This window comes from Lampetra fluviatilis, chromosome 1 (assembly GCF_964198595.1).
Source record: "Lampetra fluviatilis chromosome 1, kcLamFluv1.1, whole genome shotgun sequence".
Taxonomy (NCBI): Eukaryota; Metazoa; Chordata; class Hyperoartia; order Petromyzontiformes; family Petromyzontidae; genus Lampetra; species Lampetra fluviatilis.
Genome location: NC_136275.1, coordinates 889544 through 914752, shown reverse-complemented (window position 1 = coordinate 914752; position 25209 = coordinate 889544). Strand labels below are relative to the sequence as shown.

The 25209-nt window shown below is 56.1% G+C and overlaps 1 protein-coding gene across 1 annotated transcript in view; it reads left to right on the top strand.

Moving 5' to 3' along the window:
• The window catches only part of OBSCN (obscurin, cytoskeletal calmodulin and titin-interacting RhoGEF), a 116274-nt gene that overhangs the window by 7852 nt on the left and 83213 nt on the right, over positions 1–25209 (top strand). The window contains exons 6-31 of the mRNA XM_078859354.1: positions 21–293; positions 1057–1317; positions 1829–2146; positions 2497–2769; positions 3363–3641; positions 3771–4037; positions 5401–5679; positions 5803–6069; positions 7422–7700; positions 7830–8096; positions 9431–9709; positions 9837–10103; positions 11027–11098; positions 11280–11552; positions 16042–16308; positions 16890–17156; positions 17635–17747; positions 17941–18094; positions 18194–18355; positions 18505–18609; positions 18772–19074; positions 19699–19974; positions 20340–20618; positions 21136–21405; positions 21958–22239; positions 22789–23058. Coding sequence (XP_078715480.1) covers positions 21–293; positions 1057–1317; positions 1829–2146; positions 2497–2769; positions 3363–3641; positions 3771–4037; positions 5401–5679; positions 5803–6069; positions 7422–7700; positions 7830–8096; positions 9431–9709; positions 9837–10103; positions 11027–11098; positions 11280–11552; positions 16042–16308; positions 16890–17156; positions 17635–17747; positions 17941–18094; positions 18194–18355; positions 18505–18609; positions 18772–19074; positions 19699–19974; positions 20340–20618; positions 21136–21405; positions 21958–22239; positions 22789–23058 — 6402 coding nt within the window. The remainder of the gene's footprint in view (positions 1–20; positions 294–1056; positions 1318–1828; positions 2147–2496; positions 2770–3362; positions 3642–3770; positions 4038–5400; positions 5680–5802; positions 6070–7421; positions 7701–7829; positions 8097–9430; positions 9710–9836; positions 10104–11026; positions 11099–11279; positions 11553–16041; positions 16309–16889; positions 17157–17634; positions 17748–17940; positions 18095–18193; positions 18356–18504; positions 18610–18771; positions 19075–19698; positions 19975–20339; positions 20619–21135; positions 21406–21957; positions 22240–22788; positions 23059–25209) is intronic.

The window sequence follows — 25209 nt, the reverse complement described above, 5'->3', positions numbered from 1 at the left end:
GGCGGCGTCGTCGTGCGCAGAGCCACTGGTGCCCTTCAAGGAGCGGCTGCGCGACGTGGAGGTGATGGAACGGCAGTCGGCGACGCTGCAGTGCGAGGTGCCGGCCGAGTCGGCGCGCGCCAGCTGGTTCATGGAGGAGACGCCGCTGGCGCCGAAGGCCGACAAGTACGTGATGGAGGAGGAGGGCACGATGCGGCGCCTCACCATCTGCAACGTGACGGCGGACGACGAGGCGGTGTACGTGTGCGAGATGCCCGAGGGGAGCCGCACCGTCGCCGAGCTCTCCGTGAAAGGTGACGGTGACTCGCTCGCCTCGCTTCCTTGGTTGCCGACGTTCACGCGTTCCTCTTTCGCCACCTTTTACCTCCTCCCCGCCTTCACGGTTATGCGAGCCACGCGGCGTGCTGTACCGGGCTCGCGTTTTACTTCAAATATTATTTGCCGGTTAAAGATAAAGCCAAGTGTCTCTTATCTTGTAGCTGCAAACATTGACTTTGCGTCCCAGACTGCCCAACGCAAGTTTGAAGCTTCGTTATTTCCTCGCGTGCGCAATTTTCCAGACATCTCAATGTAGGACCCTCTTGAAGAGAGTCTTGAGTCATAACAAGACCTTCCAAAATATATAAAATACATTATTAATGCACTCTGCAGGGGCCATCTAGGGCTTCCCTGAGTGGAGGCACTTCTGGCCATGGTGGTGTAATCGAGCAATTGCACTATTTTTATTTTACCAGGTAGGACCCATTGAGCTATTAGCTTCTTTTTCAGAAGCGACCTGGCCACAAATGATAGCTCAACGAAGTGGCTTTTCATCTGTAAATGTATAGCAGCCAAATACTCTGAATGTGGAGGGAAAAACTGGAGGACCCGGAGAAAAATCCATGCGACGGCGGGGAGAACATACAAACTCAAAATATGCAGCAGGCGTCAGGGTCGGGATTGAACCCACGACCTCCAGGCGAGGTAGTGAACATCTCGCCACCACGGCGGCCAGTTGTAGGGATGCGCCTTTAACTCTACCGTTTGTTATCATTGTTATTGATGTTGCTATTGCAGGTGCCATTGTCCAGAAGCTTCCCCGACGCACCGAGGTCCGAGAGAAGGAGGTGGCTCACTTCCTGGTGGAGCTGGACCAGGAGGGGGTTGGCGGCCGGTGGCTGAGGAACGGCGAGGAGATCGACGCGGGAGCCCGGGCAGTGGTTAAGGTGGACGGGAAGAGTCACTCGCTCACGCTGGCGGGAGTAACCCAGGCGGACGCGGGCGAGGTCAGCTTCGTCTGCGGAGACTCGAAGACGTCGTCACAGCTCATTGTCACAGGTCTCTACGAAGATGGTTAACGCGTCGCACGCTTTCAGATGCACTTTTGCGGCCGTCTGGAACGCTCTTTTTTCTGATATTAGAAGCCACTGGACCTATGCACATTTACATTTAAATTGAAAACTCATTTGTTTCGAAGTTCGTTTTGTGTTTGGGTTGTTGTCCTTCTCCCGCACCTCCGATTAACACGGTAGGCTTAGTACAGTGCGAAATAAGTTTAACATACAAACATTTACAGAGAGTGTTAGAATTGGTTTACCCACGTGTGTCTAGTTGTACGTGGCTTGTAACCGATAAAGTTGAATAGTGTTCAGCAAGTTCATCAAGCAAAAGAAGTTTGATATTCATACGTACAAGATGAAGAGTTAACATCGTGGACATGTTCACGTTTGCTAATTTGGCTCCTCATTTTTTAGATATTGAGGATTACCAATAAAAAAAAATGTGTAGATTTTTGAAGATTGTGGTGTCCGTGTGCGTGTCTGTGTGTGACCTGCGTCCCGTGCATTAGCCCCACGCCTGGCTCCACCTGGTGCTCCAACCGACCCCAAGGTGACCTCACAATCGGAGAACTGGGTCATGCTGGCATGGAAACCGGGGCCCAAGAAGGGTAAGGCGGTGGCGGCGGAGGCGGACGAGGCCTTCGTGGTGGAGTACTGCCTCCTGGGGAACACCGCATGGGGGCGCTGCCACGACTCGGCCAGCGTGCCCGGCACGGAGTTGCGTGTGGGCAACCTCCCTGAGGAAGGCGACTACCTCTTCCGCATCTCGGCCATCAACAAAGCCGGCCGCAGCCTCTGCGTGGAGGTTCCGGGCACATACTACATCGGTGAGTGTGACGACAACGCCGCCGCATTGGGACGTGCAGCCAATCTCACCAACAGGCGTTTGGCCTCGTGTGTACGTGGAGGGGGTCCTGCTCGGCACTGACATCTCGTGCCCACCTCTCACCTCAAATGCCTACCGCACCTGGTATCCGATGCTTACCAGGCTCAAAATTACAGGGCTAATTTGAATCGTAAAATATCCCCACGTGACAACACTGCGGACATCATAGCGGGCGTGTCGGAAACTCGCTGTGGGATCGCTAAACAAACCTCGCCCCATCGCCGCACGTCCCTCGCACGGCACGTCCGGCGTCGATCGGCGCTTACCCGGCACGTCGTCCGCGTGCCGCAGTGCCGGAGAGCCGCCTGTCGCTGGCGTCCGTGCCGCGGGACGTGGAGGTGCTCGCCGGCGAGGACGCCGTCTTTGTGGTGGAACTGTCGGGCGGCGCGGCGGGGAGCTGGTCCATCGATGGCGAGGCGGTGCGGGCGAGCGAGCGGCACGCAGTGCAGCACACGCGGAACACTCACACGCTGATGATCCGCGCGGCACGCCCGGGCGAGAGCGGCGCCAGCGTCCAGTTCGTGTCGGGTCCCGTCCGCGCCCAGATGAAGCTCATCGTCAAAGGTCAGGGGGCGGTTGGGGGCGACTCACGCCGCCGAAGTGGGCGGCCCGCGTGTGAGCGGACGTCGTCGTCGTGTCGGATGTTACCACCCGCTGGGAAATTGTCGGAAATGCGTGAAATGTCAGTTTTATGAAGTTGCATGAGGCGAAGTAGAAATTGTCAAAGAGTTTGTTTGAGCAGTCTTCCTAAAGAATCTGTATAAGAGAAAGAAACAAAACGTCATTCAAATTGTATGAAAAAATAGCCATATTCAAGGTTCCCCAAAAAGATCAGCCACGTTTTTTTCCTTCCTCATCATAGGCAGTTGAACTGGCTGCTTGTGCTCTTCTGGAATAGAGCACAATTATGAATGTATACAAAAGGCACTGAGTAAAATAAACCAATGGCAAGAGTAAATATAACAAATGTGGTCATACATTATGGGAACCTCATTTGCCAGTAAAAATATGATAATTGGTTTTTTACCCTTCTATCTGGCAACAAAACTGACACCTTTTTACAAGGAGTCATGTTTGCATAGACCACAATACCTGCAGTCATAATGCAAACAAAAAACATAACTCTGGTCATACATGTTGTTTTGTTGATCCCTTAGAGCCGCCAGCCACGTTCCGCAGGCGCCCGGACGCCCAGACGGAGTGGCACGTGGCCCCCGGGGAGCGGGTGGTGCTGAGCTGCGAGGTGTCCCGAGCTGACGCCGCCGTCACGTGGCTGAGGGACGGGCAGGAGCTGGCGGCGCCGGCCAGCGGCGTGAGGCTGGAGAGCGTGGGGCTGGCGAGGCGTCTGGTCATCCAGCAGGCCCGGATGAACGACTCCGCGTCCTATGGCTGCCGCACGGACGGGGACTCCGTGGGCTTCAGCGTCAGCGTCAAGGGTGAGGCCGCGCCGCCACTGCCCGAACAGCCCGCGGGACTCGTCGCCTAGCGCCGCCTCCGCCTTTGCTTGCGCCGCTGGCCCCTTGCCGAGCGTGCGTCTCACCCCCCCTTCCCCCCCGTGGACACAGAGCCCCCGCTGCTGTTCTCGGCGCCGCTGACGGACGTGCGGGGCGTAGCGGGGGAGCCTCTGGTGCTGCGCTGCAGGCTGAGCCGGGAGGCGGGCGACGTGGAGTGGAAGAAGGACGGGGTGAAGGTGCGGCCCGGCAAGAGGCACCGCTTCGCGTCTGACGGGGCGGCGCGCACGCTCACCATCGCTGGCGCGGGGCCGGAGGACGGCGGGGAGTACTCGTGTGAGACGCCCGACGGGGCCACCCGCGCCACCGTCACTGTCCAAGGTTCGGCTCATCATCCACTTAGAAGATGCCGGCACTTGCAGGGTTTCTGTGGGTGGAGCATCATGGCATTTTGCTTTCGATGGATCAAATATGTTGGACAGGCTATTGCTAATGTTTCCTGCCATCACGACAACTTCAAATCAAGATTATTGCTAATGTGTTTTACTTTCTTTTTCTCACGTGCAAAAACAAAAATGCTCGTTACATTGTCACTGTATGGTGCCGGCCCAGGAGGGCCGTGGCGTGCGATGTTCTTACGTTGCGGACAGCATCGTGTGGGTTGCTGTGTGAGGCCGGCTCTAGCGCAGCACGGCGTGCAATGCACCGTCATTGCGTACACCCCGTAGGTGGGTGTAGTACCAGCCCTAGCGGGGCTTGGTGAGAGCTGGGATAGTGCGGGCACCATGCGTGGCATGTAGTGCGGGCTCCCACAAGGGAGAGCGGGAGACTGTCAGCCCAAGGACAGGGTTGCCCCGGGTCATGGCACTCTGGTTGACCCCGTAGACACGTGATCTGGAGTGTCCACAGAGAGGTCCCCAGGTGGGGGGGCTAGGGGGTGATCACGTGTCCGGGGAGAGCTCTCGAGGGGGATCGAGAGGGAGCTAGAACGCTCGAGAAGGCGGGCGGGGCCGAGGGCGGAGCCGGCCCCGACCCGGGGGGATATAAGGTGGGTCCCTGAGAGGGACCGGGGTCGCTACATCCTACAAGCTGAAGCTCCACGTCAACAAGCTGGAAGCTCCACGTCCTACGAGGCATCAACACGTGGCCGGGGACTCGAGTGAGGGTCTGACCCTTCGTAGCGGTAACTCCTATGTATAGAGTAGTTAGCTGGGTGGTCACCACCCCAGGCTGTATCTGGTAAAGGGGCAGTTATCGCTTCGTATATATGTGTTACAATAAATGTGTTGCCTCTAAAGAACAACGTCTGTGACTCAGTTGGACTCACTACACATTTGAGCTGCAAACTTCAACAAAGAGCGTTGAACTCTGCTAGGCCACGTCACTGCCCTTGTCTTGCCACATCTGCACTGAGCAAGGTGCACTTACTTGCAGCCTATGCAATAGAGAATCTGGTAGGGAGAACTTACAGATGCTGGGTGTTATTCACATGGTAGGGGAGAGACGTTCAAGCTGGATGGAGCACTCTGTCTTGGAAATGGTAGAAAAACTGCATAAGCAGGATGGTACGCCAGGAGAAATGCCCCTCTGTCAATTATAGAATCACATTCATAGCAATCATTTGTGAAGACATAACCGAATGTTATGAAATCCATTTTGCTCATTTTGCAAAAAGCACTATGTAGTTTTCATTTTTTTATTAGAATTCAATGTAGTCATACATGTTGTATTGTTAATCCCCTAGAGCCACCAGCCACGTTCCGCAGGCGCCCGGACGCCCAGACAGAGTGGCACGTGGCCCCCGGGGAGCGGGTGGTGCTGAGCTGCGAGGTGTCCCGAGCTGACGCCGCCGTCACGTGGCTGAGGGACGGGCAGGAGCTGGCGGCGCCGGCCAGCGGCGTGAGGCTGGAGAGCGTGGGGCTGGCGAGGCGCCTGGTCATCCAGCAGGCCCGGACGAACGACTCCGCGTCCTACGGCTGCTGCACGGATGGGGACTCCGTGGGCTTCAGCGTCAGCGTCAAGGGTGAGGCCGCGCCGCCGCTGCCCGCCAGCCCGCGGGACTCGTCGCCGAGCGCCGCCTTTGCTTGCGCCGCTGCCCCCTCGCCGAGCGTGCGTCTCCCCCCCCCCTTCTCCCCCGTGGACACAGAGCCCCCGCTGCTGTTCTCGGCGCCGCTGACGGACGTGCGGGGCGTGGCGGGCGAGCCTCTGGTGCTGCGCTGCAGGCTGAGCCGGGAGGCGGGCGACGTGGAGTGGAAGAAGGACGGGGTGAAGGTGCGGCCCGGCAAGAGGCACCGCTTCGCGTCTGACGGGGCGGCGCGCACGCTCACCATCGCTGGCGCGGGGCCGGAGGACGGCGGGGAGTACTCGTGTGAGACGCCCGACGGGGCCACCCGCGCCACCGTCACCGTCCAAGGTGCGGCTCATCACCCACTTAGAAGATGCCGGCACTTGCAGGGTTTCTGTGGGTGGAGCATCATGGCATTTTGCTTTCGATGGATCAATATGTTGGACAGGCTATTGCTAATGTTTCCTGCAGTCACGAAAACTTCAAATCAAGATTATTGCTCATGTGTTTTAATTTCTATTTCTCACGTGCAAAAACAAAAATGCTCGTTAAATTGTCACTGTATGGTGCCGGCCCAGGAAGGCCGTGGCGTGTGATGTTCTTACGTCTCGGACAGCATTGTGTGGGTTGCTGTGTGAGGCAGGCTCTAGCACATCACGGCGTGCGCTGCACCGTCATCGCGTACACCCCATAGGTGGGTGTAGTATCAGCCCTAGTGGGGCTTGGTGAGCACTGGGATAGTGCGGGCACTACGCGTGGCGTGTAGTGCGGGCTCCCACAAGGGAGAGCGGGAGAGTGTCAGCCCAAGGACAGGGTTGCCCAGGGTCATGGCACTCTGGTTGACCCCGTAGACACGTGATCCGGAGTGTCCACAGAGAGACCCTCAGGTGGAGGGGCTAGGGGGTGACCACGTGTCCAGGGAGAGCTCTCGAGGGGGATCGAGAGGGAGCTAGAACGCTCGAGAAGGCGGGCGGGGCCGAGGGCGGAGCCGGCCCCGACCCGGGGGGATATAAGGTGGGTCACTGAGAGGGACCGGGTCGCTTCGTTCTACAAGCTGGAAGCTCCACGTCAACAAGCTGGAAGTTCTACGTCCTACGAGGCATCAACACGTGGCCGGGGACTTGAGTGAGAGTCTGACCCTTCGTAGCGGTAACTCGTACGTAGAGAGTAGTTAGCTGGGTGGTCACCACCCCAGGCTGTATCTGGTAAAGGGGCAGTTATCCCTTTGTATTTACGTGTTACAATAAATGTGTTGCCTCTAAAGAACAACGTCTGCGACTTAGATGGACTCACTACACATTTGGGCTGCAAACTTCAGCAAAGAGCGTTGAACTCTGCTAGGCCACGTGACTGCCCTTGTCTTGCCACATCTGCGCTGAGCAAGGTGCACTTACTTGCAGCCTATGCAATAGGGTATCAGGTAGGGAGAATATATAGATGCTGGGTGTTATTCACATGGTAGGGGAGAGACATTCAAGCTGGATGGAGCACTCTGTCTTGGAAATGGTAGAAAAATTGAATAAGCAGGATGGAACGCCAGGCGAAATGCCCCTCGGCCAACTATAGAATCACATTCATAGCAATCATAACCGAATGTTATAAAATCCATTTGGCTCATTTTTCAAGAGGCACTATGTAGTTTTTATATTCTTTTTTTGCAATTCAATGTGGTCATACATGTTGTTTTGTTGATCCCCTAGAGCCGCCAGCCACGTTCCGCAGGCGCCCGGACGCCCAGACGGAGTGGCACGTGGCCCCCGGGGAGCGGGTGGTGCTGAGCTGCGAGGTGTCCCGAGCTGACGCCGCCGTCACGTGGCTGAGGGACGGGCAGGAGCTGGCGGCATCGGCCAGCGGCGTGAGGCTGGAGAGCGTGGGGCTGGCGAGGCGTCTGGTCATCCAGCAGGCCCAGACGAACGACTCCGCGTCCTACGGCTGCCGCACGGACGGGGACTCCGTAGGCTTCAGCGTCAGCGTCAAGGGTGAGGCCGCGCCGCCGCTGCCCGAACAGCCCGCGGGACTCGTCGCCTAGGGCCGCCTCCGCCTTTGCTTGCGCCGCTGGCCCCTTGCCGAGCGTGCGTCTCACCCCCCCTTTCCCCCCGTGGACACAGAGCCCCCGCTGCTGTTCTCGGCGCCGCTGACGGACGTGCGGGGCGTGGCGGGGGAGCCTCTGGTGCTGCGCTGCAGGCTGAGCCGGGAGGCGGGCGACGTGGAGTGGAAGAAGGACGGGGTGAAAATGCGGCCCGGCAAGAGGCACCGCTTCGCGTCTGACGGGGCGGCGCGCACGCTCACCATCGCTGGCGCGGGGCCGGAGGACGGCGGAGAGTACTCGTGTGAGACGCCCGACGGGGCCACCCGCGCCACCGTCACCGTCCAAGGTGAGGCTCATCTCCCACTCAACACATTCTGCACTTACAGCATCGTGGTTCTTTTTGATGCACAAAATATATTGCACTGGCTATTGCTGTGGTTTGTTATTCAGTCTTCGGAAAAACAAATGGACTTGCCACAAACGTAGTGAACTTTGTGGGCATTGATGCAGGGATCGGTATTGGCGGATCCTTTTGTCCGTGAATGGATGTGGGTAAAATAATAATTTTAGCGATGTTAGGAGACCACTTCCAGGTGACTCGTCCATCGGTAAATGTGGATGAACTATTCTAATTAGGGAAACGACCTTTGGGAAACTCCTCCCATCCATACATTGTTGTGAATGGATGGAGAATCCATTGATGGATAACACGAGTTTCCGTTTGTGGAATGGCGGTGTAGATAATGGAGTTTGCGGATATCAGGAATAGCAGATAATAGGGTCACGGATCACAGGATATTCACTGTAGTGCATTATACGCTCACGTGTTGACTGAGTCAACGGAAGTTATTTTGCCGTTGCTTTTCTGAGGTGGGTACATTGGCTCCATTGGAACCTCCTTTGCCAGTAGCAAAATATAATTTGATATTTTTTTTACCCTTTTATCTGGCAACAAAACTGACACCTTTTTTACAAGGAGTCATGTTTGCATTGACCACAATACCTGCCGTCGGAATGCAAACAAAAAACACAACTCTGATAATGTATGCACTCTCCTTGAAAATGTATTGGTCCACACCCGAGACAGCTTTTCTTAGAGCCTAGTCTCACATGGTGTTGGACATTGCCTGCCGACAAAATAACACGTCTGGTATGAAATGAATTTAAAGAAATAGAACGCGTTTCTGAAGTCTTCTTCAGATGGCTGATGTTGATGTAGAGAAAGAACTGCGATGTAACATTGAGGTGGTTGATCCAGATGATTGCGTCACGAGTAGCGGAGGGCATCGCTCTGACGACGCCTCCTGCTTCGTGTTTGTGGATGGGGCATTGAGTCGTTCTACGATCCATGGTCCGTTCTGAGTGACCAGAGTCACCACACTATGGAGAGGTTTTTTTTATTTCCTATCTGTACGTTAAGTGTCTATTGTTTGTGTGGATGCACTTCAGGGTTGTAGGCCTTCATCCTCGTGGAAGCTTCAACGTTGAGTCTTTCACGAGGTGTTTGTTTACGACTTCTTGTGAATTCCATTCGGCATTCGAAGATTAAAGTCATAGCCTCACATAGAATTTGTTATCGTATATGAAGAAGAAGAATTACGTCTTCTTGTGCTATTTAATCCGATTATGTTGTTCGTGATGACGAATGTGGTCACACATGTTGTATTTTTGATCCCTTAGAGCCGCCAGCCACGTTCCGCAGGCGCCCGGACGCCCAGACGGAGTGGCACGTGGCTCCCGGGGAGCGGGTGGTGCTGAGCTGCGAGGTGTCCCGAGCTGACGCCGCCGTCACGTGGCTGAGGGACGAGCAGGAGCTGGCGGCATCGGCCAGCGGCGTGAGGCTGGAGAGTGTGGGGCTGGCGAGGCGTCTGGTCATCCAGCAGGCCCGACAAAACGATTCCGCGTCCTACGGCTGCCGCACGGACGGGGACTCCGTGGGCTTCAGCGTCAGCGTCAAGGGTGAGGCCGCGCCGCCGCTGCCCGCCAGCCCGCGGGACTCGTCGCCGAGCGCCGCCTCCGCCTTCGCTTGCGCCGCTGCCCCCTCGATGAGCGTGCGTCTCCCCCCCCTTCTCCCCCGTGGACACAGAGCCCCCGCTGCTGTTCTCGGCGCCACTGACGGACGTGCGGGGCGTGGCGGGCGAGCCTCTGGTGCTGCGCTGCAGGCTGAGCCGGGAGGCGGGCGACGTAGAGTGGAAGAAGGACGGGGTGAAGGTGCGGCCCGGCAAGAGGCACCGCTTCGCGTCTGACGGGGCGGCGCGCACGCTCACCATCGCTGGCGCGGGGCCGGAGGACGGCGGGGAGTACTCGTGTGAGACGCCCGACGGGGCCACCCACGCCACCGTCACCGTCCAAGGTGCGGCTCATCTGCCACTCAACACATCTCTGCACTTACAGCATCGTGGTGCTTTTTGATGCACAAAATATATTGCACTGGCTATTGCTGTGGTTTGTTATTCTGTCTTCCGAAACACAAATGGACGGGCCACAAACGTAGTGAACTTTGTGGGCATTGATGCAGGGATAGCTATTGGCGGATCCTTTTGTCCGTGAATGGATGCGGTTAAAATAATAATTTTAGCGATGTTAGGAGACCAATTCCAGGTGACTCATCCATCGGTAAATGTTTAAGAATTTTGGTAATTAGGAAACAACCTTTGGGAAACTCCTCCAATCCATACATTGTCATGAATGGATGGAGAATCCATTGATGGATAACACGAGTTTCCGTTTGTGGAATGTCAGTGTAGATAATGGAGGTAGCGGATATTAGGAATAGCAGATAATAGGGTCACGGATCACAGGATATTCACTGTAGTGCATTATAAGTCCACGTGTTGACTGAGTCAACGGAAGTTCTTTTGTTGTTGCTCTTCTGAGGTTGGTATATTGGCTGCCAACAAAATAACACGTACGGTATGAAGTAGTTTTAAATAAATAGAACGAGTTTCTGAAGTCTACTTCATGTGGCTGATGTTGATGTAGATAAAGAACTGCAATGTAACATTGAGGTGGTTGATCCAGATGATTGCGTCAAGAGTAGCAGAGGGCATCGCTGTGACGACGCCTCCTGCTTCGTGTTTGTGGATGGGGCATTGAGTCGTTCTATGATCCATGGTCCGTTCGGGTTGGCCGCATTCACCGCAATCCGGCGTCGCCATCCGTGCGGCAGCCGTAGAACGCGGAGTCGTGTGGCTTTTCTTCAGCGCATGCACGTGCACTCCTAACCTGCGAATGGAACGCGTGTGATCGTCCCTCCTTTGCTTTGCGTTTCTCCAGAGATTGCAACTAAGTTGACCACAACGGAGATGAGCTCACGCCCCCCTGAGGACATCAAGGTCACAACTGATGGTACCCTCAATTACATTTTTACATTTTCATATTACTCTGCCGGCTCTTTTAACACCTCAGCGCTATTACAGTCATCATTTGTAACGTCACGCTAAGAACGCCGATGGCAGCGCAAGCGTAAACCGCCCCGAGTTTGAGCGCCGAGGTACGAGCCGCCGGTGTCTCCGTGCGCGACCGGCAGCGCCGCGCGCGGTCGCCTTCATCACGGACCTCAAGAGCCTCACGGCGCTGGAGGGCGAGGAGGCGACGTTCAAGTGCTGCGTGTCGCCGCCCGACGTCCCCGTCGAGTGGCGGCGCGGGACGACGCCGCTGCTGCCGGGCCCCCGCGTCGTCATCTCGAGCGAGCCGCCCTGGCACAGCGTGGCCTTCCGGCCCCTCCAGCTGCTCGATTCCGGAGAGATCAGCGCGCTCGCCGACGGGAGGGTCCGCTCCTCCGCCCGACTGCACGTTCAAGGTCGGCAGTTGACCTCGTGGGACGGTCGCTTTGTTTGCGTGACTACCTTTCTGCTGTCGGCACCTCCAGAGTTTCGCCCTTCTCCGTGCATGCCGTTAACGAGGCACGGGGAATATAAAAGCGCAGCGATTTGACCACTTTAGTTCAACGGATAGTGCAATACTCAGAGACTACAGCCATTGAACTTGGCATCCTGGGTGGGGAATTCATCACGAGTTTAGGCAACACACGTACACCTTGGTGTTACTTCTCTCGGAGGATGTGATCAAATTTTACTGCGATTAATTCGATTTAGTGTGAAAGATATTCTCTAAAAATTACCTGACACCACACGTTTTTTGTATCTTTTGCATCTGAATGTCCTTTTTGCGCTCATTACAAATCTTTATGAATGAATACATCCGTCACTGCGCAATCAAAAGTTCCAAACATTTATCTTGGCAACTACACGTAAATGAAGACACATATTTATTGCAGACGTAACTCAACGGTGAGTACTTTGGGTTTCACGTCCAACGGTAAATTTGGAAAGAGAAGTGAGCGTGCGTTTACCACTGGAGGATTGAACACCCGAGCCAACGCCCGTCTCGGGCAACCTGTTACAGCGCCTTTGTAGACGAGGCTTCTTCTGCCTCCCGTCCCCCTGAGCCTGGATGCTCATCATCGCATTACTGCCAGAGTCGTAATGCGACGAAAATAGGAGGGGCAGCTGCTCGTGTTGGCATGTGGCCGCTTCGTAAACCACTCGGCGGCATCGTCGGTGACAGCCACGCTGAGAGCCACGCTCACCGTCACGCACGCTGAGAGCCACACTCACCCTCACCCACGCTGAGAGCCACGCTCACCCTCACCCACGCTAAGAGCCACGCTCACCGTCACCCACGTTGAGAGCCACACTCACCGTCACCCACGTTGAGAGCCACGCTCACCCTCACCCACGCTGAGAGCCACACTCACCGTCACCCATGCTGAGAGCCACGCTCACCGTCACCCACGTTGAGAGCCACGCTCACCCTCACCCACGCTGAGAGCCACGCTCACCCTCACCCACGCTGAGAGCCACGCTCACCGTCACCCACGCTGAGAGCCACACTCACCCTCACCCACGCTGAGAGCCACGCTCACCCTCACTGAGAGCCACGCTCACCGTCACCCATGCTGAGAGCCACGCTCACCGTCACCCACGCTGAGAGCAACGCTCACCGTCACCCACGTTGAGAGCCACGCTCACCGTGACCCACGCTGAGAGCCACGCTCACCCTCACCCACGCTGAGAGCCACGCTCACCGTCACCCACGCTGAGAGCCACGCTCACCCTCACCCACGCTGAGAGCCACGCTCACCCTCACCCACGCTGAGAGCCACGCTCACCGTCACCCATGCTGAGAGCCACGCTCACCGTCACGCACACTGAGAGCCACGCTCACCGTCACCCACGCTGAGAGCCACGCTCACCCTCACCCACGCTGAGAGCCACGCTCACCGTCACCCACGCTGAGAGCCACGCTCACCCTCACCCACGCTGAGAGCCACGCTCACCCTCACCCACGCTGAGAGCCACGCTCACCGTCACCCACGCTGAGAGCCACGCTCACCGTCACCCATGCTGAGAGCCACGCTCACCGTCACGCACACTGAGAGCCACGCTCACCCTCACCCACGCTGAGAGCCACGCTCACCCTCACCCACGCTGAGAGCCACGCTCACCGTCACCCACGCTGAGAGCCACGCTCACCCTCACCCACGCTGAGAGCCACGCTCACCCTCACCCACGCTGAGAGCCACGCTCACCGTCACCCATGCTGAGAGCCACGCTCACCGTCATGCACACTGAGAGCCACGCTCACCCTCACCCACGCTGAGAGCCACGCTCACCCTCACCCACGCTGAGAGCCACGCTCACCGTCACGCACACTGAGAGCCACGCTCACCCTCACCCACGCTGAGAGCCACGCTCACCCTCACCCACGCTGAGAGCCACGCTCACCGTCACGCACACTGAGAGCCACGCTCACCCTCACCCACGCTGAGAGCCACGCTCACCCTCACCCACGCTGAGAGCCACGCTCACCGTCACCCATGCTGAGAGCCACGCTCACCGTCACCCATGCTGAGAGCCACGCTCACCGTCACCCACGCTGAGAGCCACGCTCACCGTCACCCATGCTGAGAGCCACGCTCACCGTCACGCACACTGAGAGCCACGCTCACCCTCACCCACGCTGAGAGCCACGCTCACCCTCACCCACGCTGAGAGCCACGCTCACCGTCACCCACGTTGAGAGCCACGCTCACCGTGACCCACGCTGAGAGCCACGCTCACCGTGACCCACGCTGAGAGCCACGCTCACCGTCACCCACGCTGAGAGCCACGCTCACCGTGACCCACGCTGAGAGCCACGCTCACCGTGACCCACGCTGAGAGCCACGCTCACCGTGACCCACGCTGAGAGCCACGCTCACCGTCACCCACGCTGAGAGCCACACTCACCCTCACCCACGCTGGGAGCCACGCTCACCGTCACCCATGCTGGGAGCCACGCTCACCGTCACCCACGCTGGGAGCCACGCTCACCGTCACCCACGCTGGGAGCCACGCTCACCGTTACCCACGCTGGGAGCCACGCTCACCGTCACCCACGCTGGGAGCCACGCTCACCGTCACCCATGCTGGGAGCCACGCTCACCGTCACCCATGCTGGGAGCCACACTCACCGTCACCCACGCTGAGAGCCACGCTCACCGTCACCCACGCTGAGAGCCACGCTCACCGTCACCCACGCTGGGAGCCACGCTCACCGTCACCCACGCTGGGAGCCACGCTCACCGTCACCCACGCTGGGAGCCACGCTCACCGTCACCCACGCTGAGAGCCACGCTCACCGTGACCCACGTTGAGAGCCACGCTCACCGTCACCCACGTTGAGAGCCACGCTCACCGTCACCCACGCTGAGAGCCACGCTCACCGTCACCCACGCTGAGAGCCACGCTCACCGTGACCCACGTTGAGAGCCACGCTCACCCTCACCCGCGCTGAGAGCCACGCTCACCGTCACCCACGCTGGGAGCCACGCTCACCGTCACCCACGCTGAGAGCCACGCTCACCGTCACCCACGCTGGGAGCCACGCTCACCGTCACCCACGCTGGGAGCCACGCTCACCGTCACCCACGCTGGGAGCCACGCTCACCGTCACCCACGCTGAGAGCCACGCTCACCGTCACCCACGCTGAGAGCCACGCTCACCGTGACCCACGCTGAGAGCCACGCTCACCGTGACCCACGCTGAGAGCCACGCTCACCGTCACCCACGCTGAGAGCCACGCTCACCGTCACGCACGCTGAGAGCCACGCTCACCGTCACCCACGCTGAGAGCCACGCTCACCGTCACGCACGCTGAGAGCCACGCTCACCGTCACCCACGCTGAGAGCCACGCTCACCGTGACCCACGTTGAGAGCCACGCTCACCGTCACGCACGCTGAGAGCCACGTTCACCGTCACCCACGCTGAGAGCCACGCTCACCGTCACCCACGCTGAGAGCCACGCTCACCGTCACCCACGCTGAGAGCCACGCTCACCGTGACCCACGCTGAGAGCCACGCTCACCGTGACCCACGCTGGGAGCCACGCTCACCGTCACGCACGCTGAGAGCCACGCGAATCGTTTCCCGGCCGCTCCTCCCCAGCGAACGCTGTTCACTCCCGCGTCCATTCACAATTCATCATTATTATTAATATTAATGCCATTAATCCCCATGCCCTTTCTGTATCACAACCCTGTTATATTCACCCCCTTCTGGCCTCCTCCCAGAGTGAATGAATCGTTAGAGTGCAGTGCGTTGTCGTGATTCTTCTTCACCAGTTTGGAATGGATGAAAGCTCTAATGGCAGCCAGGATCACCTGAACCAGCCACATAAAAAGATATCATCATCAGCCACGATCTATCCACAGCCCATCTGGCGTCTGCGCCACGAGCAGATTGCAGATTTCATCGCTCCATCCCCGCGGCACGGACGGGCCCTCGTCAACGACTGTATGCTTCGTTACTACTTCTAGGTGTTAACATGATAACGCAGAGATGGAATCTTCGTGGGCATGAGACACTGTAGTGCAGGAGGCAGTACAGCAATTAGGTTTCAGGGCCACCAGCTTGGAGCTGCTCTGGGCACTTCACTTGCCCCTCACTTCGATAAAACTCAACGCAAGGGCTCTGTCAGCCGTGCCAAGCAGGAGCCCCTGAGAAGGAAGCCAAAATAAAAAATGGAGTAATATGCAGAGTGTAGATGCCCAGATTGTGGCTTAAATGTGCTTATTCGTACGTGTACCCGGACACACACACACGTGAACGTCACACACGCACACCACACACACTCCACATACACCACTCACACTACACCACACACACTACACACCACACACACTACACATACCACACACTACACACCACACCACACTACACACCACACACCACGCGCGCGCGCAGAAGCGACGGTGCGGTTTGTGCGCGGGCTGGAGCCGCTCGCGGTGGAGGAGGGAGCCGACGCGGCGCTGGAGGTGGAGGTCTCCTCCGCCGAGGCCGAGGTGTGCTGGATGCGCAACGGCGTGGTGCTCAACGCGGACGAGCGCGTGCGCCTCGACGCGCAGGGGCCCCGCCGCTCCCTCCTCATCGCGGGTGTGCGCGCGGCCGACGGCGGCCTCTACTCCTGCGAGACGCTGCACGACAAGAGCCAGGCCAGGCTGCGCGTGGAGCGTGAGTGCCGCTGCGGCTCCGTCGAGATTCCCCTGCGCGTTCGGATGTTGAGAATCCCCCAGATTCATTTGGCGGTGTGTGTGTGTGTGTGTGTTGAAGCCAATATTGTTGCAGTTAAAAATGTATGCCGTATGGTTATGATTTTGGTTAAAATATTAGTGGTTTTAGATTTTTTATGCGTGGGACTTTTTGGACATTCAACGCCTTTCAATAGCCTCTCTTTAAAAGGCACCATTGCAGTAAAATGTAATTATAATTAGTTGTAAGCTCTGTTAACAACTGCGTAGACTGTAAATGATGTGCGATGTAAGTGGGGTTTTTTAAAATAATATTGTGGGTGTGCTGTGGCACATTGGTTAGCGCACTGCGCTATGAATCCAGCTGCCTGAATAAGATTCCCAGCCGCGACTGAGATCAGTGGCGAGTGATTTCTCAATCAGTCATGGTGAAGTATGGCCTAACATCCCCCATGACCGACAATGTAAGGATGCCGTGATCCAGCAGTGGATTTGAGTGCTGAAAATGTTTAATGTGAACAACAATAATAATAATAATAACCTCGCGCTCCTCTGCCGGCTCAGCCCGTGACGTGCGGGTCGTGCGGGGCCTGGAGCCGGCGACGGCCACGGCCACGGAGGCCGCCACCTTCCAGCTGGAGCTGTCGCACGCCGACGTGGCGGCGCGGTGGTGGCGCGATCGCACCGAGCTCAAGCCGAGCGCCCGGTGCCGCCCGGCCGTCGCCGGCAAGACTCACACCCTCACGCTGTCGGCGCTGCGTCTCGACGACTCCGGCATCGTCGCCTTCGAGGCGGAGGGGATTCGCTCCTCGGCCAGGCTCACCGTCACGGGTGAGACTATAAAGGAAAACTACGAACTATTTTTATTTCATCAGGTAAGGCCCCACTTTAACTATATAGCTCTCCTTTAGAAGCGACCAGGCCATCACAAATGGCAACTCGACGCAGTGGCTTACGTGGAAATTTATGGTGGCCAAATAATCTTAAACACGTGATGTTGATTCTAAATGTGGAGGGAAAAAGTGTAGGACCCTGAGAAAAATCCACACGACCGCGGAGAAAGAGACGCGCAAACTCCAAATATACAGCAGCAGGCGTCAGGGCCCAGATCGAGCCCACGACCTCCTGTATACCAGGCGAGGCAGTCAACACCTCACCACGACGGCCCGGCGACTCGGACGACGGTAGCGGGGTTCGTACGACGTGGATTTTTTTGCAGCGCGGAGGGCCAATTAGCGCAGATGACTTAGCGCCGCGGAATGCCCCCCCCCCTCCCCTCGCCCCGACGGCGCGAATGTGCGGTATGCAGAACCCGCGGTGACGTTCACCAGGCAGCTGCTCGACGTGCGCTGTCCGGAGAAGAGCAGCGCCAGCTTGGAGTGCGAAGTCTCCAAGGCCAATGCCGAGGTCAAATGGTTCAAGGTAAAGCGGTGTCGCGCGTCAGCCTAAACTTAGAACGTAACTTTTGGATTCTCTGCATTGCAAAGGCAGAGCCACCAAAGGACGGCGTGGTTTCTTTTCTACATTGGCGACCGCAAAAGTCACGTTCCGGTTCGTCCACGCACAATCGCGGTGATGTCGATTAGTTATCAAATGGACGCCTGCGTGTGTCCAGGACGACGCGGAGCTGAAACCCGGCAAGAGGCACCGCATCCTCGCGCAGGGCCGCAAGCGCAGCCTCGTGGTGCCGCGCGCCGAGATCGGAGACAGCGGCTCGTACGCATGCCGGGCCGGCGACCACGTCACCGCCGCCACCCTCGCGGTCCACGGTAAGGCCACGAGCGAGGTCGAGCACGAGCGCGGGTTCCCGCGCGGCGTCGTTCCTTGCGTCGTTTGCCCCCTGACGCGCGCCCTCTCCCGCGTCGCAGCGCGCGACGTGCAGTTCGTGCGTCCTCTGGCGAGCGTGGAGGTGCGCGAGAAGGAGGACGCCGCCTTCACGTGCGAGGTGTCGCACGACGAGGTAGACGGCTGCTGGCTCCGCGATGGGAAGCCTCTCCGTGCCGATCCACGGATCAAGATGCGCCGGGAAGGTAACGCAGCGTGAAACGCCCCGGTTTGCTTCCTCGGTAATTTATTTAATTTTTTTAATTTTAATTCACTGGATGTGGGTACAAGTTTGTTTTGCACGCAGTACATTTGTTGAATGTTGCACAAAGTGAGGCGTGATTTGTTTTGGCAGCGAGAACTTACACGCTTCTGCTGAGTAACGTAACGACGGACGACGCAGGAGACATAACATTCACCGCGGAGAATGCAGAGTCCGCGGCGACGTTGACAATTAAAGGTAACTTCACTTTAACAAATATAATCTAAGCACCAGTCTTTCCCACACCTCCGATTAGCACGATTGGCTACGTATGGTGCGAAAGAAGTTCAACATACATACATACACATACATTATCGGGCCGTGCTACAAACTCCCCCGTGTCCCGGTCGTTCCACGCAGAGCTGCCGGTGCGGTTCGTGAAAGGCCTCCGGGAAAAGGTCGCCATGGAGGGCCACCGAGTGGTGCTGGAGTGCCAGGTGTCCCGCGCGAACGCCGCCGTGCGGTGGTCGCGCGGTGACGAGGAGCTGATTCTCGACGACGGGGACACGGGAGACGAGGCGGGAGACGAGGCGCCTCGCGTCCGGGCGGTCGCCGATGGCTGCTACCGGCGGCTCGTCGTGCAAGACGCTCGCTTCTCCGACGAAGGCAGCTACACGTGCGACGCCACGGACGACAGGACGTCGGCGAGCCTCCTCGTCGAGGGTAATAGGCCAAGGCTTCGTCAGCGCTTGTCGACGCGTGGACGAAGCGTCGTTCTGTTGACACGCTGGGGCGAACGTTGCGGCGCGGCAACACCCATTGTTGTACTCTGCGTCTGTGCTCTTTGACTTCACCGACCCACGCTGACCAGTGTGGTGAAGTATAAACGCCACGATCCACGTGGTGTAGAGGCCCTCGCCGAGCAGTGGATTGACGAAATGGCTGTCCGTGTAGACTTAGAATGTGGACACACGATGCATCAGTGAATACGTCGCGACGGTGTTGTGGCTCTATCGTTGAAATCGTCGAGCGTTTCGTTTGGAGTGGACATGAGAGAAGGTCAAAAACACCACTCTTGTCATCCGTGTCGGTATTTTTAAAAGTTAGTTGCATTGTAGAGCACCAAAGGATATGTATGTTGAACTTCTTCCGCATCTTACGTAGCCAACCGTGCTGATCGGAGGTGACCAAGGCTATTTTGCTTAAAAAATGCACGCCCTTCCTAGCTGATTAGTTCATAGTGAGGAGGGTCGAATGGACTTGAATTCTGAACTGGATGCCCGGCACGTCTCTCCCTTCGTCGCCGAGCCGCTAATTCTCCGGCCTGGTGTGGCGCGCGGCGGGCAGAGCCCGAGATCCGCGTGGTGCGGCCGCTGCGCGACGTGGAGGCGACCGAGCCGGAGGGCGCGACGCTCGAGTGCGAGGTATCGGCCGAGCGGGTGAAGGCGGCGCGGTGGACGCTGAACGGCGTGGAGCTGAGCGCGGCGTTCCCGGGGCTCGCCGCGGTGGAGCGGGACGGCTGCGTGCATCGCGTCGTCATCCCCGTCGCGTGCCCCTCCATGTCCGGCACCGTCACCTTCCGCGCCGGGAAGGCCTCGACGGCCGCGGTGCTCACGGTCCACGGTACGGACACAGTCGCTGGCGGGGGCGGCCGTGTAGGCGCGGTCCGCACGCGCCGCATGACCTCCACGCGCCGCTTGGCTTTACGCCTTTTTCTTATTATTGTCCAAATGGGCCATGGTGCTCGTTCCGGGTGAGTTTGCAATTGAACGAACGCGGTGTGGTATAAGCGGCGTTTTTTTGTGCAAGTTAAAAAAAGAGGTTGATCGTTAAATCGAGTTTATTGGTTCCATTGAGGTAGACTGTACAATCTTATATAGAACGTATTCATATCAGACTGGATATTTGTACATACATGCAATGTTAACAATATTTCAGCGATAGTTTTTGTTCATCCGTTCTCCAATCCTTTGTCCGTGACCCCGCAGAGGCACCTTTGGAGGTGTCGAGCGGACTTGCGGACACGGAAGTGACGGAAAGAGAGGACGTGACGATTTCCTGCGCGTTCCATCGAGCCAACACCACCCCGCTCCCCTCCGTCGCCTGGTTCCACGGCCGCGTTGCCCTGAACCCCTCGAGCAAGCATCACATGGTGCAGGAGGCCGGCAGAGCCTGCCTCACGATCCGCCGAGTGCACCAAGACGACGTGGGGGAGTATTCGTGCCGGGCCGGCGGGACCAGCACCGCCGCCGTCCTCACCGTGCGAGGTGGGGCACCACGCCGCCCGCGCGTGTCGCGCCCGCAGACGTTCACGGAGCGCGGTGCTCACTCATCGTTCGCGAACTTGCCAACCACGATTTGTGGCGATCCGTGAATTCGTAACCTGGAACCCGATGCAAGGCTGCATCGAGAGAGTGATGAGATAAAGCGACGAGAGAGAATGTGATGCGAGAAAGTGATGCGATTTTAAGTGATGAGATAAAGTGATTAGATAAAGCGATGGGATGAGGTAAATTAATTGATAAATAAGTATTTAATACTTTCATATAAATTTTTATTTACTTATATTTATTATAAGCAATAACAAAAATTGTGTGATGATAATTTTCATGTATTTAATAGCTTATTAAGTTAAGGTAATTCATTATCCGCGAAATCTCCGATTCACGCGCATCTCTGGAACGTCTCCCTCCTCGCGAATACCTCGAGAGAACACGGAACCCACCGCCTCGCTGTGCGGCCACGAGGTTTACAGGAGATGCTCTCTGTCCCCCCGCGGCTCAGGGCGCGACGTGCGAGTGACCCGGGCCATGGGAGACGTTGACGCGGAGGAGAAGGGCACCGCGGTGTTCCGCTGCGAGCTGTCCCGCGCCGACGCGGACGACGCCGAGTGGCTCCTGAACGACGTGCAGCTCGTGCCGGGCGAGGCCACGGAGATCTCGCGGGACGGGCGCTGCCACGCGCTCAAGCTGAGCAACCTCACGATGGAGGACGCTGGCACCGTCACCTTCCGGGCAGAGGGCGCCGAACAGACGGCCCAGTTGCACGTGAAGGGTGAGCGTTTAGTTGGATCGGAGCGCTGTGGACGCGGCTGCCCCGGGTCTAAAGGTTGCCACCTCTGAGTTACAAAAAAGCTCCGAAGATATCAGGAGGAGAAGAAGAATTATCTCACGATCCCGGAAGAGGGAAGAACTTGATGTAAATATATTGCCTTGATTGGTGTTTTTGAATTGATAAAAAACGGCACTTTTATTATTCTGGGACAGATGGCAACCGTACACCGGTCTATGTCCATAAAAATCACCGTCCATGAGGTTTGGGCTGAAAACCACTCTTAGTGTTGCACGTGGACGCTATGGTTACTGCGTATCGTCAGCAGATGCACCGCAGTCACCGATAAGTCGGTCAAAGTAAAGGACGGATTAAAGTTGCGAGCGGCATCTGGCATCTTTTTGCTTGCACAGGATAGGATATCTCACGCCGTAACATGTGTGGTCGGCTAGCCGAGTGTCCCATTTCATATTCAAAATAAGATCCGCACCTCGGGCCACGCTAACGAATCTATTTACTGTCAACACCTCCCCCCCCCTCCCCCCACGCCTGCAGAGGAACCCTTGGCATTCGAGCGAGAACTGGAGGACGTGTTTGGGGAAGAGCAGGGCACGGCTGAGCTGCGGTGCTCGCTGTCACGCGACGCGCCGCCTGGCGTCGGCGTGGAGTGGCGCGGAGGTCGCTTCTCCCGGCCGCTCACGCCGTCCGACAAGTACGAGATGGTGCACGCCGGGCGCTCGCTGCGCCTGCTGGTGCGCTTGCTGCGCTGCGAGGATGCGGGCTCCTACTCGTGCCGCGCCGGGGACGCCAGCACGACCGCGACGCTGCACGTGCAAGGTGCGGCCCGAGTGTTTCGGCGATCGCGCCGCGTCCGATATTGTGATCGTCGTTGTCTGCCATGGTCAATCCACTGCTGGATGAAGGCCTCCCCACGCTGCCGCCATCTACCGCTCCATCCCCCCAGTGGCCTCTGTTTGTAGATGTGCTTCATTGCTTGGCTGCCACTCGATCATTATTCTCGATGTGTCACATCACGATCTGCATTATCACATGGGAGTTTGTGTTGTATGTATATGGAACTTCTTTCCCACCGTACGTAGCCAACTGAGCTAATCGAGGTGCAGTTCATGAACCACTTGTGTCTTTTGGACCACTTTGGATCTCGAGCGAGAATTCGTACCCAAGTCACATCACGACCTCACTGTACAATGTGTTATCAATGTAAGTGGCATTTAATACAGTGAATGCAACTTATTAGAACTCAACTTGATCACCACCGAAAAGTACACTTTTAGCATGAACAGCAACGTCATTTCATTAGTCAGAGCTGTTGTGCAATCATTAAAATCGATTCAAGGTCTTGTATGCCTTTCTTTGTCTTCATAGAATTGAAGCTGACGATAACCAGGGAGTTGGAGAGCCAAGAGGTGATGGAGGAGGAGAGCGCCCTGTTCGTGTGCGAGCTCTCGCACGAGGCCATCGACGGCTGCCGCTGGCTTCTCAACGGCTCGGAGCTGCTGGCAGGAGGACGGGCAGAGATCGGTTGCAGGGGGAGGAGCAACACCCTGCTCCTCAAGAACCTCATACCGGAGGAGAGCGGCGACGTCAGATTTGTGGCCAGGACTATCTCCTCGACAGCGAGGCTCACCATCAAAGGTAATGGCCGTGGCCAGAGACGCGGCGCAGTTTATTGCACGAATTTTGGCAGTTAGAATAGTGGAAGCCAAAATTGAGAGGTGAAGCGCAAAGATAAAGGTGCAGCCCTGCAAATTCTCGCACACGCCATTGCTGCACAGAAGGATCTCCACTAGAGAGAGCTCTAGGGAGACCCTCTAGGGAGCACGTTGGTCTACTCGTCCACGCATGCTAGGCACCTTGGAAGCCCTATTAGGCCAAATTAAATGTGATCTCTAGCACTTGGGTAACCATAATAGTGTAAGTTAGACAATATTCGAAAGCATTCAATGTTATGAAATGTAATTTAGAATTGTAGTTTGACGACAGAAGCTCTGGTGTGGGTATGTACTGCCCTGGAAGACCAGAAGGCCAATGAGTTTGGAAGTGCCACTCTCAGCTCTCAGCTTTCAAAGCTGTTCGGAAACGTTGATTGGAGGAAGGGCAGTTGCATTATTTTCCCCGGTCCAAAATATTCCATCAGCCGAGAGGGGTTTGTGGCGATGCTTGCAATCCACAACTTGGACCCTGGCGATGCAGGAGAGTATGGATGTGACACTGGAGATGTCAAGACCTCAGCAGTGCGATCATGAAAGGGGGAAAAGATAATGATGTGTTATTTACATTTATCGAATACAGAGACAGACAGAGTAGAGAGAATTCAACCCACGTGCGCACACACTGCACACCACAGCAAGGCGAAGAAAATCAGAGGAATGAGACCGAGCAATGGACCATCCAGAATTGTTACACCCACGATGCAAATGTGTGCTAACGTGCTGGAAACGTACGTGTTAAAGCAGGCATATAGTCAAAGCTCATATGCAGGACACAGTCCATAACACGAGAGAGGATTGATTTTTTCAATTGAAAAAATGTTTGTTATGTGTGTGTTTACATATACATTTACGGTTATATATGCAAGGTTTTGATGAGGTTTGTATTACAATATTTTGTTCAGCTTGGTTACAACTTTATCAACAGAAGCCCCGGTCCTGATCAAGGAAGGCCTGGTGGACCAGGAAGCCGATGAGTTTGGAAGTGCCAATTCGAAAATCATCCATTTTCATGAATCGTCTTTTTGAACAATAACGCATCAGCGTTCCATGCGTATAATTAATATATGATTGTATTCGTTTGTAAACAATGTATCCATCCATTAATACCCATTCATACTTTTACGCTGCATATAAATTTGTATTTTACTGTAAATGTTTAGAAAACCTAAGAGGTTTCTAGATATGATTTGGTTGACTTCAACGAAATGATAGAATTCTTTTGGAATGGAACCCCATGGGTATTCCCAGTGACTTTAATTTAGTAGATATTCTTTGTAATCAGGATGTTTACAAGGTGATATCTGACCTACAGAAGCTCCAGTACTTATTAAAGAACACCTAGAAGATAAGGAAGCTGATGAGTTTGGAAGTGCCACTCTTACTTGTCAGCTTTCCAAACCGGCTGTGGAAGTCGCTTGGAAAAAGGACTCCACCATACTCCAACCCAGCGATAAATATGAGATAAAGCAGGAAGGAAAAATAGCGAGGCTCATTATTCATGATGTGGAACCTGGAGATGCAGGGCAATATGGTTGTGACACTAAAGATGACCACACTTGTGCAGTTCTCAAAGTCAAAGGTGAACAAGGCTATCTTTTTGCATCCATATACAAACCACAAATACATGAAGTTTCATCTTGATATAATTAAACAATTTAATTTTCAAATGTATACCAACAGAAGCCCCTGTTAAAATATCAGAAGGCCTGGTGGACCAGGAAGCCGATGAGTTTGGAAGTGCCACTCTTACTTGTCAGCTTTCCAAACCGGCTGTGCAAATCGCTTGGAAAAAGGACTCCACTTTACTCCAGCCCAGCGATAAATATAAGATAAAGCAGGAAGGAAAAACAGCGAAGATCATCATTCATGATGTGGAACTTGGAGATGCAGGGAAATATGACTGTGACACTGGAGATGACCACACCTCTGCAGTTCTCAATGTCAAAGGTAAGGTTAAGTGAATGGAGATGTTGAAATTAGAAAATCATCCATTTTCATGAATCGTCTTTTTGAACAATAACGCATCAGTGTTCCATGCGTATAATTAATATATGATTGTATTCGTTTGTAAACA